General features: G+C 50.2%; 2 protein-coding genes across 5 annotated transcripts in view; one reads left to right on the top strand and one right to left on the bottom strand.

Annotated features, from left to right (window-relative positions):
- Nucleotides 1–5,407: 5,407 nt before the first annotated feature.
- On the bottom strand, nucleotides 5,408–11,992 carry Nup160 (nuclear pore complex protein Nup160). The gene is made up of 2 exons (XM_077693467.1): nucleotides 11,515–11,992; nucleotides 5,408–9,168 (listed from the first exon to the last, which is right to left on the bottom strand). The coding sequence occupies exons 1-2, from the start codon at nucleotides 11,893–11,895 to the stop codon at nucleotides 5,476–5,478; spliced, it is 4,074 nt and encodes a 1,357-aa protein (XP_077549593.1). The 5' UTR covers nucleotides 11,896–11,992; the 3' UTR covers nucleotides 5,408–5,475.
- Nucleotides 11,993–12,157: 165 nt separating this feature from the next.
- Nucleotides 12,158–14,033, top strand: part of Tfiifalpha (transcription factor IIFalpha) — a 34,917-nt gene continuing 33,041 nt past the window's right edge. For all 4 annotated transcript variants that reach the window (XM_077693466.1, XM_077693464.1, XM_077693465.1 and 1 more), the window contains exons 1-3: nucleotides 12,158–12,239; nucleotides 12,550–12,593; nucleotides 12,716–12,788. In XM_077693466.1, the coding sequence (XP_077549592.1) occupies nucleotides 12,210–12,239; nucleotides 12,550–12,593; nucleotides 12,716–12,788 (147 nt within the window). In that variant the 5' untranslated portion in view covers nucleotides 12,158–12,209. The remainder of the gene's footprint in view (nucleotides 12,240–12,549; nucleotides 12,594–12,715; nucleotides 12,789–14,033) is intronic.

Here is a 14,033-nt window from a genome sequence, read left to right as displayed (position 1 = left end):
AAGCTTTCTATCTCCGTTCCACCATTGTTAATCTACAACTTTTTTTTTGGTTCCTTTTCCATGACACGTGAAATTGCCACCTTCTCTATATCCGCTTTAGATGAGTCATTGCTCTCCTAACTTGTCAGCACAGCACTAGACTTCGTCGGTAGCGCCCGTCACGGCTTGTCTCACGTGTCCCACGTCTCTAAAAAAATTCCCCCGCACCTCCCCTAGGGGGATTGTGAGGATGCAGAAATGCGAACGTCGAACGCAACGTCCTCGGGTACCATGCGAGGAAGGCACCGCACAACCTTCGATACGTCGATGGGCACGTTCACCGCCTGTCCCTTGATTCCAAACTGCCCGTTGCCTCGAGTCAGCCGCCTGATGCTCATGAAGGGGAGTCGAGGCGCGATGAGCCGCTCTTCGACCGGGTTCAGATCGGGAAGATGCGCCGGCCGAGGAGGATAACGGTAGCCAAAACTCACGCAGCCCTCCTCTTCGCAGCTTTGTCTTCTTCTCCTTCTTCTGCTTCAGCGGTTCCCCTACGGGAAGATGATGATGGTGGTTGAACGCGAAGCTATCTCGTGATGGATTGTTTGGTTGGCCAATCCCTAGGGGCATCATGCCACAATCATCATCAGACGCGCTGCGCACGCCGGCCAAGGGACGCACGACAACCCCCGACTATAATGCATTTCTGCATAAAATCGTTCGTGGATTTATCTGACCTTCTCGAACGCCGCGTTACTATGGCCGAGCTTGTAGCGGCGTGGTACAACAGTGAACACTAAGCCATAATGCTTACGTGCAAAGTTAAGCAGGAATGATTACTTACAAGTAATAAAAAACACTCCTCAAACAACCACGGCCCTCTATTCCCCCCAAAGTTAACGAACTCCTCCCCTCCTGAAACAGGGGTGGCACGCGAAATAAAGCTAAGCGAAACCCAGCGAAATGAAAAGTTTTCGTTTTAACCGATCGATGGTTGTTCGTTTTGATTTCCGTCATTGCTCTTTCCTTTTCGTTTTCATTGAGGTCAAACTTCACGTGCATCCCTGCTTTCGAAAGGAAGGGGTTCGTCAATTTTTGTTAGCTCAAGAAATATTAGTTTTTTTTTAAATTTCGTGCTAGAGTGACGTATTATGGGTAGGAGTGACGTAATATGGGCCAGTACTAAAAGCACAGTTATCGGCGTGTTAACTGAACGTCAGCATTCAAAGGATACACTCTTAAAAAAAAGGTCGTGGCACTTACTATAACCAGCTGCTTGTCACAGAATTCACTAGGTACTCCGTGCTTCCACAGTGCTTTGGAAGCGCGAGGATAGGGTCATAGCTCCAGGCCTTATTGCTGGTCCTTTTTAATGAACGATAACTCGGTTAATACTGAACGCTTTTAATCCATTTTTACGCCAGAGCGTTCCTTGAATAGTACTCTATAGTGATCGCACACGTAAAATGGCAGCCTTTGGAATCATGTGTAGGGACGCTCCTGCTCAGAGATGACGGCCCGGCCTCGCTCTCGTCCATGGCCAAGCTCGCACTGACTAGGCGAGCGCGGTACGCCTCTTAGCTAGGCGCAAGGTGAGTTACGGGGTCAGGCAGCGCCCCAGCTCGATCGAGAGCGCATGCGCTGAGCCCCCGGCGGCGGATAGCGCACGCGGCGCAGCTCGGCGGGTCACGTGATGCGTTGCCAAGTCTACGGCGCATCTGCGGTCACATGAAGGTCAAATTGAGAAGGGCTGTTGGACATCCGCCTCGCTGTAGCCATACGTCTACTGACCAGGACGAATTTTTCTTTAACTGCGAAGTTTCTGAGAAAGCTGTATAGCTTTCCCTTGTAGCCGTATGGCTGCAGTGAGGTGGATGTCAAACAGTCCTTCGCAGAAACTTACTCCACCTTGGGGGTTTTCCCTAAGCCTGGTCGATGAAGGTCAAATTGCTGGTGACGGCGAAACTCGGCTCGACTAGGTTAGTAAAGCTTGGCTTTAAGACAAATGAATCAGTGGCGACTCCCCAGCCACCTTCTGGCCATTTCTCTATGACGTCACTGCAACTTGTTTGTGTGATTGGCGCCCGCCGACCAACCGCCAAGAAACATGACTGGGTGGTTTTAGTGGGGCTTCTAGTTAGCTGTTTTGTTGTATAACTTGATGTGCTGATGTGCAGTTAAAGGTTTTTAACTATATTTTGTTAGTTCTCGACACTATTGCATCACTCCTTCCCACAATACAGCACGCGGTGCAAAATTTCAGTTTTTTTGTTTGTTGCAATTTTTCTCGATTAAAACGTCGTGCCTAAGTTGCCCGAGCTACCGAAAGCTAGTTTCTTCAAATTGAACAGAGTTGTGTTTCGTCTTCATAACCCCTTTAAAAAAATCGGCTCTAATCCACGCTGTGAAGGTGGTTGGAAGGCAAAGCTTTAAACGACACCCGTAACAATTGCCCATGCGACGTCAGTTGAATTCACACACGTGGCTCTACAGAGAGTGAAACCAGAGATTATGCCAGCCATTACCTGGAGTTCACGGGGGCGGAGGCCCGAACGCACCAGCGTCGGCCACGGCTGGGCTAGAGCGGCGGGCGCTGCCGCTGTAGCGTGGCCGTGAGTCGGGTGAAATAAAACGGAGAGGAGCGTCTGTCGAAGGATGAGACTGCGGAACCTAGCCATCCTGATGTGCTAGCTCAGGGCTACACCACCGCGTGACACAAGCGCAGACACAAAAACAATTTGGCATGTAAGCTTAGTGATTACCATTTATATTTATTCAAACTAGTTGGTTTAATAAGTTTGAGAATGGCGAGAAAGATGGAATTATTTATCAGAACCAGTTGCTACTTTTGCCTTTTGTAATGCTCGTAAAACACAACCGAATTGGTATTCACCAATTTAGAAAACGTAGTCCCATTCGTGGCAAGTAGTGCGCAAAAGGGTGCGTTTCTCTAGCGGCCAGATGCCTGTATGTGGTTTGCACATTTTGTTTTCCCGCCCTGCAAACCAATCCTTAACGTATGTTTGCCGTATGTCCACTTAATTTCGGCGGGTCCGCGTTACCCAGGAGGTGCTGTCGAACAAGTTAATCAAGCCGTGCGAAGGAAGCGCACAATGGACGCGAAGCTGCGCCAGGCCCAAAATATATGTCGCTAAAGCAGACGACGAAGCCGTACCGCCGACGCTGCCGCCAGTGAGGAGGCACTTCCACGCAGGGTGCCCTGGGTCTGCCCTGGGTAAATTCGCCGCGCCATCTACAGTGTGCTGCGCGAGTGAACCCCCCTCCCCCGCCGCTGCCTGCCGCGTTGGGAGTTGTCCCGCACACTGATCGATATCAGTGGTCCCGCACGCTACGGAAGAACCGTTGGCTGGTGCAGCTGGAAAGCTTTGCTTTTAAAATATCTGTAAGCGTTACTGCTCCCTTAAACAATAACAGCTTCGGTCAGCTGTATGCGGAATTAGACTAGAGGAAGACTCCGTATCTGTTCTGCGGTGCAGTTCGTGTTAGAAGCGCAGCCGCTGTGAGGTTAGTGGATTGCAGGAAAGAATGAGCAAGGAAAGGTACACACACCGCACCCTGCGAATGAAAAAGCGATGTCGGACACACTTGAAAATTTCCATTTGTAAAGAATGAGTTCTTTCTTCCCCCTGAAATTTCTGTGGAGAAGCTGTGGTCTGTCCGCGCAAGTGTGCCTTTATTCGGCTCTTTACTGAATCTGTGGGTGCCAAAAAAGTTCAGCGGATATACATATACCAACTCGCTTTCGGTCGCAGCGTGGTAGGAAGTATAGTACTACAACTAGTAGTAAAGCACTTTAAGTAGCAAGGAAGTGGATGTGGTTCCTCAGGCCCGGAGGCCAAGTGGCAGCGGCGTTTGAACTATATTTTAACAGGAGAGCTGTTGTAGCTGGCCGTAATGTGTGGGGTGAACACGTTAAAAACACGAAGAAAATTCCTAGTGCATGAGCAACGTTTAGAGAAGAACCAAGTTGCTTGTGAGCGCGTGGCTCGCGGTGACCACCGAGCGTCCCCGGCACGTGCAGTGGCATTAGCAAAAAAAAAAAAAAAAGCTGGCGAAAATTCTGAGGAGCGCCTCGCATTTCCTAGCAATTAACAACGCCACAACTGGCGCAACACATGCTCAACGGAACCTCGACGCGACTCCAAGAACGTCGCGCACATACGCGCCGCCGCTGCGCTCCAGCTGTCGTCAAGCGCTACCGTGCATGTAATGCTTGGCTTGAGGAACGCGACGATATCGATGCATATGACGATGACTACTGCTAGCACAGTGCAAAGTGACGACGGAACATGTAAATAAACAATTTCGAACTTGTAAAATGCATGGTGAGGTGTCATTCAGTGCTCACATATAAAGCAATCCTCCAGCTTCGCTATGGTTCAAGCCCTGCGCGACTTAGTGCAAGCTTCGTCAGTATTTTTTATTTCTTACTTTTCTTCTTAGAAATGCGCTCCAGATCCTTTTTTCGCCACGAGTGTTCGTCATATGCAGACATCTGCCAAGCAAGGCCACTGCATTGCTCGTCAAACAGGAGGCTAACCCTGTTGGACGCCAAACTAAACAAAGCAAGTAACAGAAGCAAGCACTTACTTTTTGCACATAATTTTCCACCCCCTCCCGTGTCTGTTTAATGGAAGAGAAAAGCTGCGAGTAAGTTTTGCTTTTATGAGCATAAGCCATTGGTATGGAAATCTGGCAATGCCATTGCAGTGACTGTCATTGAAAAATAGCAGCAGTTGGGAAGCTAGGCAGTTTGGCAATAATGTTGGTAGTGGTGTTGGTCAAATTAGCAGGAACAACGAAACTGCATACATCGACTGTGAATACCTGCAATTCTGATCTACAATAACTGCAGTGTACCCACACTGTTCTCACATATGAAGTAGGACTACAAGTGTTCTCATATTTTTTTTAAACATGTCTCGTCATGCTTGTTCCACTTCCTCGACTAGACGACCGTGCAAATATTTCTCGTCATCTCTGGTGACTAACCAGAAGAGCATCTGTCGTACTTTAAAACAGGTAGATGGTAGGTTGACTGTAAATCCCTTGTAAGCTTATGAGCTTAGGTCAGCATTTGTGAAGTATTAGAGATGCTGTAGCTTAACAGAATTTTTTTTACTCCTCTTTCGGGCTAAGTCGTCAAAATCCCGCTTGGATTAGGGCACACTTATCACCTAAGCTACAGCAAAAACAGGAGTGATATAAAAGACCCAACTTCCCAAACCTGCGGTACTCCAATTAAGATTCCATAATTTTCACTATCCTGGTGGTGCGAGCACATGCCCGAGAGGAAAGCCTGACAAATACTTCTAACAGGACGCTCGCTCATTTGAGATGGTACAAACAGCGGATAAGTTTCAACAGAAGTCCACACTTCCTTTCACTGACAGAAGAATGGACCTGCACATCCACTTGTGAACCAACATTTATTACAATTAATACGGCCAGAAATTAGGTAATCAGTATTGGAAGCAATCATCTCATAGCCAAGGACACCTGCTCTAGCGTCTTGAAGTACTGCCGCAGCTTCTTGCTCAGTCTTTGGTCCTGGGCTTCCATGCTGGGCGAGCTCTTCAGGGCCACCAGGAGGCGGTCAAAGGTTGTGTGAGGCAGCCAGACTGGAGGTGAAGTGGCGTGCAGCGTACTGTACAGGCCGAAGTACTCCGCCCCTTTCCCCAACACTGCGTCGATGTACTCCATGGACAAGTCCGTCGCCTCTTCCAGACGCTTGTAGGCAATCAGGAGCCGCAGGAGTTCGGGCGCGTCGCGAAGCTTGTACGACGCCATCAGCCAAGGCAGGAGCGCGTAGCCGTTGCAGAGGAGCTTGCTTGCGACGAGGCGATGGTAGCGAGTTGTCCCCGGCTCGCGCTCGTGCTGCTGCAGGAAGTGTTGCAGCAGGAGCCAGGCCTGGCCCGGAATGTCCAGCACAGCTCTCGGGTTCTCGATGATCCACTGGGGGTCGATGGTCCGCTCGCCTTGTATGCTCTGGGCAGGCGTGCCTTTCATGCACTGCTGGACGAGACCTTCAAAGACCGCATCCAGCTTCATGGAGAACTCGTGGCAGATGTCGGTGGCCACGTTGAAGTGGCCGTGTGTGACGAGGAGGAGGACGGTTTCGTCCGGGGTGAGTGGCGTGCCCATGCCCTCTTGGCCGGACTCTAAGAGTAGGAGCCAGGCACGCACCAGGCTGAGCTTGCGGCGGATGGCTCCGACCTCAATCACCTCAATTTTCTTCTTCGCCTGCGCTGAACTCTCGTCTCGGGAGGAGCTGTCGGTCTTAGAAGCTTCGGCGAAGGCAGGCATGGCGATCCAGGCATCCGCGGGCTTAAGAAGCATCAGGGCATTAATGGCGACCATTAGACAGAGCTCTTGCCGCTTTAGGCTCTGCGGGCCGGCCACCTCGTTGTGAAGACGGAGGCCGTACTCGTACATGGCCGACGCCGCCCGGCGGTACCGCCTTCCCTTGATGTGCATGGCGTACAGGATGTCATAGTAGGGCTGTCCAACAACATCACTCGCCCGGGCGCGAGACTCCAGGATGTGGATGACATCGCTCTCCATGTCCTTGAAGGGGAACGTGATGAACGTCGAGAGCTGGCGCCGTTCGCACAACACCACGACGAGCTGGCGAAGGCAGTCGTTGCGCCGGTCGGGGTCCGGGTTCTGGATCATGGCGTGGTAGGCCTGCTCCATGTGTCCGAGCTCCAACTGGCATTTGAACAGCAGCGACCGCAAGACTGGGACATTGGGGTCGTCCGGAGGCATCGGGGACAGGGCCTCCTCCGCGAGCGTGATAACGCACTCGGGATGCCTGGCTTGCTCAAAGGCCCTGATTACTCGGAGGAAGTAGAGCGACAGCAGGGACTGCTGAGAAGGAAGCTCGTCTCCGACCATCCTCAGCACCTGCTGCTGGATGTAGGGCTCGGTGAGGTACCGCTTGTGCGCGATCTCTCGAAAGAGCTGGCACGCCTTGTGGTGCTCGTTGCATCCAAGCAGGCTTGTGGCCAGGAGGAAGTTCCTGGTCTCCCAGTTCCGGTCGCACCATCCGGCCAGGAGCCGCACATACTCCTGTAGCTGGAGGTGCTGGCCGAGGTCCGACAGGCTCTTTGGAAAGCTGTAGTCGTCCACAAAAGGCCAGACCAACTGCGCCGCTGCGGAGATGTACGATGGGAGGATTGCCGCCCATATCTGGCCATTCTCGAGTTGGTAGTGCTTGGAAAGCTGCCGCCTTACTGCGTCTTCACCTCCATCGCGCAAGAAAAGCCAGACGAGACTTGACGGCTGTGCACTTTGGCTGATGATGCCGAAGCCATCGCTTCTTGAACTCAGCGACATTCTGCTGATGCCTCCCTCCAGGACACTCGACACGGGGTTTCCTTCAGTTTCCGCTGCCCAGAGTGCTACGTAGTAGGCTCGCACGAGCCTCTGAGTCTTAGGCAGGAGTTGCTCCCTGATGAGATGACCAGACACATTCTGCCCCACGGCGATGATAAGGCTCTGAAGAAGGAGCAAATTTTGACACAAGGCAAAACGGAACTGCAACACTTGGCGCAGGCTGGTCGCTACAAAGTCCCGGCCTGTGGGGCTGCCGAACAGCAGGCTCCAAGCGTCGTAGTGAAAGCCTTCCGAGCTCCTCCTGCTCAGCCTTGCCTGTGAAAGGTCCATCGATTCTATCAGCCTCTTCAGCGAGGGCACGGCACCGGGAGCTGTCTTGCTGATCTTTTCCACCATGATGCGATACTCTGGGGTCAGCCACTGGTCGACCACCTTCGTGGCGAGCGCTCCCAGGTCTTCCATGTAGTGCATGCCTTGGGCAAAGTTGAGCAGCATCTCGGTTGTGAGACAAGAGTTCACCATCTTGAGGCAGGACAACAGGCCCAGCATGCTCTCGTCCAATGGCTCACTCGCCAGCGGTGAAGCAAGCCCTTCCGAGAGGATGCAGCTCTCCTGCCATTCGCACGGCCTCAGCAGCGACACATGGTCGCGCCTGATCAGGGCCGCCATGCCCGTGTTCGGGTCCACAAAAAGGCCCAACGGTGTCAGGCTGACCTCGTGGTATTCAATGCAGGTGTTATAAAACTTGCCCCAGCATCTCAGAGCCAGCGTGATGTACTCTTGATCACCCAATTCCACTTCGACTGCACTAGCATGAATTTTCGCCTCCACGGCCGTCACGACCTCGTCCCTCAATGTGCGGCAGCTGAAGTCGACGGCTGAGGACGCAGTGTCTTCGCGCCGACTGTACATCCCCAGTGCTTTGGACAGTGTGTTGTAAGAGAAAGTGTTTTGCCCGAAAATCTTCTCGAGGTACAGTTCACGGGCATCCAGGACAGCCAACATCGTAACCTTCTCGGCCGGAACCTTCGGCTGGAGGTGGACACCGGACCACTTGCTGCTCGATCCATCGGGTGCGTCCAAGCGTCGCACGCAGATGACAGGTTCGTCATTCTGCTTGACCCAGAGGGTCCAGAGGGACGACCCCAGCAGGCAGAAGTCGATGAGTCGATACTCTGGTGCTTCGATCATCGTCAGCAGAGCAATCTTGTAGCTACCGCTCTGAGCCTGTATAGGCTGGAACACGAAGAACTGCTTCCTCTCGGGAAAACAGGCGTACACAATGAGGAAGACGTCGTCGTCAGAGGTGGCCTTGACCATGCAGGACTCGCTCGACGCCGGCAGGTCGCGGTGGTCAAGCACGGAGCACATGGTGAGCAGGTCCTGACGTCTGTACGACCACTGCCGGATGCGGAGGTCCCTGGAGAGCGCGAATATGAAGATGTCGTCGTCGGCCTGGTGGCAGGCGAGGCTTAGCGAGGCCTCGCCTCCTCGCATGGAAGTGGGGAGTATCCCGCTGAGGAAGCGAGCGACGCCGGCGCTCTTCCGGATCTCCATGGTCGACACCTTGCCGCCGGCTTCGAGGGGGTCGATGGAGACAACGAACAGGGTAGCCGTGTCCGTTCCGAGAACGAAGATGGCTTCTCCATTCGCGCCCAGCCAGCTGCAGGAGTTGTGGGAGAGAGTAGTGCCCAGTCCCGCATGATTCAAGACGTGGTAGTCCCGCAGCAGCGATGCCGAGGCGTCGAAGAACACGGATCGGCCGCTGGATGCAGTATGAAAACGCGACCCGGCGTCGGAGCGAAGCAAACGGGGGTGGGGAAAGGATATTCGCCGCGAGCTCGACATGTAGGTGGCGACAGCGTCGCGCTGCTAGTGTGGATGCTCCGCTGAGCGGCCCGTAAGAATGCACACTGTGGGCGCGCTTCGTGCCTTTTTCCCGCCGTATGTGCGCACGAAAGGTGAAAACAAGAGTGGTATGCTGTAGTTCGGTTCCTCAACGTTCAATGTATAGCATGAAAGCGGCAGTCAGTTTTCATTACTACGCAAAAAAAAAAACGACGACTCATCGGGAATCTCAGAATGGCCGCAATTGTGACAATGAACTTGTACGTTGTGGCTCGTAGCAAGCTCGATCTTTCCAGACTATGGCTTTGAGCCTTCAATAAAAGCATGAATCAGGAAGCCTCGATCTCTGAAATTCAGTTTACAACGGCAATCTCAATCGCTTTCACTGGTGGCATGACGCATTCTTGCATTTGTGGGATGCCCTGAAATGGTAACACTACTTAACTTCCCCGAAATTCTTTCTAATAGCCTACGATATTTTTTGTGTGTTCAAAAGGCATAAAATTACTGAATTTTGATCAGCGCAGAGATATAAATGTAACCGCTCTAACGGGTCTTTTAAATGAAATTTTAACGACTCTGAAGGAAGGTTTGATGAATAACGGTTTCGGATCACTTATTTACGGCTTTCGTCCCAAGTGAACTTGCGAATTGAATTGTCAACGCACTCAGTTTAGCTAGGTTTTCGTAAAGTGACAAGCAGGTTTACAGTGTGCAAACCAAGCTTCTGGGACCTTACAGTGAGCACAAATTTTCTGTTACGGCTGCTCTGTTGACCATTTGCGTTCCTTTTAAAATGTAACAGGTGACTGCAACAGCGAGATGTGTTTGCATTCTTGCGTATAAGGCCGCTTACGAACCCTAAAGATGGCAATAAATGAAGTTGCGCTGTTGCAGATGTAGTAAAACATTTCCTTTTTATTTCTCGTTGCGAATCAGCGCAACGGGTTCCGGGTAACTACGTTGTTTTGTAAACTGAATATCGACTTTGTCTTGGTATTCAATTCTTGAGGATTGGTTAAAAAATGAAATTCTGTGCATTTAGTTTTTTTTTTTTTTTCGGGAAGGGGGGGGGGGGGGGGGTCCTGCCAACGTTGCAAGAGCAGCGAGAAGAGAACGCATGTAACGCGAAAAGCCTAACTATGGTTATCAGTATTACTTACAACCGAAGCTACACTAGGCGTCGTGTTCTGTAGCGGTGAAAAAGCAGTACGTATTTTCAAAACTGATTAACCAGGCCGGGCCCCCTTTGGTCCGGGATTGTCCAGGAATTGTGGCTCGCCTTTTTCAAAATTGTATTGAAAGCAAGCATTGTGGGAAAAAATAAAAAAAAAAAACAGCGAGTCATGGCACACACCCCTCACACATGTGGGCAACAACGTGCATTATATTACGCGTTTTCTCCTCTTTCTTTAAACTTAGGTCCACCTTAAGAGGTTAAGACGTGACCATTTAGGCATTTGGTTATGCTGAGTGAGACACGTTCCTGGACAAGGTGATTCATGTAGGATTTGAAAATGATATATATGAAAATGACACACGAAATTTCACATGATAGACGCAAACTCACAACTGCCTAATTTTGCCGAAAAATCCCCCCTAAATACTCTTGCGCATCCATAGAAGCGCATTTTAAACAATACGTAAAATTAGCAACTCAGTGTAAACAACGAGTGTCCAAAAATGGTTTTTTATTTTAGAAAAGGTACGGGAAGAACACGATCAAACAGGAGCTTGCGGGTGTAAAATACGTGTCCGGTAATGTATGGGCGATAGCGCACGGGTCGTGTGCAGTGTAAATGTTTTTGTTTGTTTCTTCTTTCTATAAGGACACAGCGCAATTTTACAAGGGTGTGGAATTTGCACGCGTATATATGCACAGGTCTTGTCGCTTCTTACCCGTTTCGCGTACTAAACTTTTATCCTTTAAATAATCACCACGCCACCTTCAAAAAGCACCCTTCGACGTTCCCGAAACGGCAGACGACTGCACTCAACAATAAGAAAAGTGCAATGTGTGGAAGCAATGTTTATAACGTTTCACACTCAAGCGGTGACCAGGGCGAAGATGTTTCGTGGAATTAAACCAGCGCATTAACCCGCAACGGCCGCTGATTATTGTGTTTCTAGAGGAAACGCGCAAGCAGACGTAACTATGTCATTGCTTACTGCCAAACGAGCACACATATTGGTTGTTTTGTCGTGTGCAGCACGCGTCTTGCGCCGCACGCAACGGGAAAAAGCAGACGACGCGAGAGCGCCATCCACACTAGGAGCGGTTCGTCCCGCCGCCGCCAGGGGCCGACTGTGTTCGCGCTCGGGGCGAATACGATGCACGCTGGCGACCGTGGCGGCGAGTACGACGAGGCAGTTCCTTGTCTCGAAGATGGACACTCCTTCGAGAAGCGGCGTGTGTTGAAAGCGCAGGCGGAGCTTATTCCCGACCAGGTTCACGTCGAGCGACTCCTCGGTGAGCTCCAGGACGTTGTGGTGGGTCTTCCAGTAGATGAAGCGGTTTCTTGTGGCGTTACCAGACGCTGCATCCTCTTGATAAGCATAGCCGCCGGCGCGCTCGGCAAGTTTGATGTCTTCTAACGTGCTCTGCGCAGCACCCGTGTTGATAGTCAGTTCTTTCCATTTTGGCGCGGATGTCTCGCGCAGGGGAACCTCGACGAATTTGATGTCCTCGGCGGATTCGAGTGCTTCTAACATGGTAACCTGTTCGTTTTTGAAGTTCGAAATACGAACATGTGAACAACGCGCGTCCGCAACGCCGCGTTCGTACAAGCTTGCACCAGCGCCAGACAACGCAAAGTCAGTAACACAAAAAATTGGCGCTAGTAAAGAATAATAATAATAAATGAACTAACAATAAATATTGAGGCCGCAATAACCTGATAAAGTTTTTCTTTGCAAAAAGTTGGGTACTTTAAATGAAGTTTTTGTTATTTAGGAATAAAATTTAAAACTGTTTTGGAAGGTTTGTCGGTTTGTCATCGGTTGCTCTTGCCAAGCACAAATTACGAATGGCGGCCGCAGCTTCGAGTGCTGCGTCGGTAAGCTCCTAGACATTTAACGAAATATCTGATTCTTTCTATCCGATTGTCATTTTTCAGGTCTTCAGCTGCTACGGAAGCGTTAGGGAATGTTTACAATGAGTCATAACTGCATTTGTTAACGTTTTTGTAATCTTTGGCAAGTTGCTGTTGGAATGAGGTCGGCGCGTTCAAAAGTTTAGCTCAGCAACGATACCGTTGTTTTCCTTGCAGTTACAAAGAAAAAAAAAAAAAGAAATCATTTAAGCCTTCTTTGATTGACCCGTAATCATCGATCTCTTGTAATTTTACTAAAAAACCTTGACCGCAGGGCGCAAGCAGCCAGGGGCAGGAGTTTATTGTCCGGATACCGAAGTGAGTAAATTTTCTTTCTTTTTATTTAGATCCTGACGTGTTGTGCAGTGTTAATCGCACGATTGCGTGTTTGCTTTGAACTGTGTCCGCTTCACGCACACCGTGCGTCTCGTGAAACGCAGGCAAACGAAGAAGCGTCACCATGTCATGCGTTTCAACGCGGCGCACAAACAAGACATATCCAAGTGGACGCAGGTGAGTGTCTTGCTTCTGCATTTTTTTTAAATCTGAAAGTAGGGGATCAAAGGTGTTTAAAAGAAAACAGCCCCTCAAGGGTTTAGGGGAACGAAGTGCGTTCGAATTCGAGCTGTATTATTCAATTATTCCGAACTTTCGAATGCCGAATCGAGCCGAAAGTTTCGGTGATCCCGAATATTTCCGAAGTTTTTTTTATTTTTTTTTGAAGTTGGGAAAAACTGCAAAAAAATAGCTTGCACTTGTGGCGACGCCGTTTTGTTATTTTATTGCATGATTTAGTTTGTGTGCAGCCAAGTGCAGACCTTAATACATGGAGAAAACGCGTGACGGAAAGTTTCATCCGACAGCGATTCGCGCTGTCGGATGAAACAATCGGCCAGTGCCGGGGTCAGAAAGGGAGCCAATTAGAGGCAAAAGCTTATGGAGTTCCGAAAACTTCAGGTGAGGTTGATTTCTCATGCGGTCTCGCCTGATTGGCTGTGCTCACAAAAGCGTCACGGAACTCTGCGCGCGCAGCCAATCACGTGCGACCGCATGAGAAATTAACCCTCCGGTTGTCTGCATCCATTCCGATCCTAAAATGGTGACTTATTATCCATCCCGATCCCACAGTGGTGACTTGTGCGGAAAAACAATCTTTTTTTCGTTGCTGCAGCATAGTGGGAAATGTTTGGAACGGTCGAGCATCTCCCACGAAGGCCGCTCGTGTGGCGTAGGGGGGCCGGACCTATGGCCAATAGGAACACAGCTAAATGAACGTCACAGCACCACCATTTGCACGCTTTGCTACCAGATGCCGTTGCTTGTATAAGCGTGGCTAAGCACGGGCTTACCAAAACAAATGCATGTGCATTCGCAACACGACGTTGCGCACCGTTTTCAATGAATGCTGAAGTGGCGGAAATCACAGCAGAGAATAAGTACAGAAGAAGTGTCCGAGGTACACCAAAATGTCCTAGGCACACACAGCAAGCGAACCCAGGTTTGCTTGCTGTGTTTGTCTTCTTTGCTGTGTGTGCGTGTATTGATAAATAATTGGGGATTGTTATATGAAATAGCAAATAAACTCACACTTACTGCAAAACAGTCTAAAACAACTTGCCCAGAAAGTACAATAAAATCTATTCTTTAAAAGCTTTGCTTGTGGTAGACTTAATTCGGTCTGCAAACAATGTGCCTCTGAAATGCGATAATCACGACGTTCGCAGGCCATGTAGATGACATTTCCAGGCACTGCGAACT

Source organism: Haemaphysalis longicornis, unplaced genomic scaffold (assembly GCF_048455015.1).
Source record: "Haemaphysalis longicornis isolate Haplotype H1 unplaced genomic scaffold, Haemaphysalis longicornis Haplotype H1 scaffold_12, whole genome shotgun sequence".
In the NCBI taxonomy this organism is placed as follows: Eukaryota; Metazoa; Arthropoda; class Arachnida; order Ixodida; family Ixodidae; genus Haemaphysalis; species Haemaphysalis longicornis.
The sequence above is the reverse complement of the archived record's forward strand: the minus strand, read 5'-3'. Positions and strand labels throughout refer to the sequence as shown.

Bases quoted from the DNA above. Each gene is read 5' to 3' on its own strand.
- Nup160 (XM_077693467.1), bottom strand. From the start codon at position 11,895: ATGTTAGAAGCACTCGAATCCGCCGAGGACATCAAATTCGTCGAGGTT. The intron at 9,169-11,514 runs CGTATTCGCCCC...TCGAGCTCGCGG, and splicing joins CCACGGTCGCCAGCGTGCAT to CGAATATCCTTTCCCCACCC.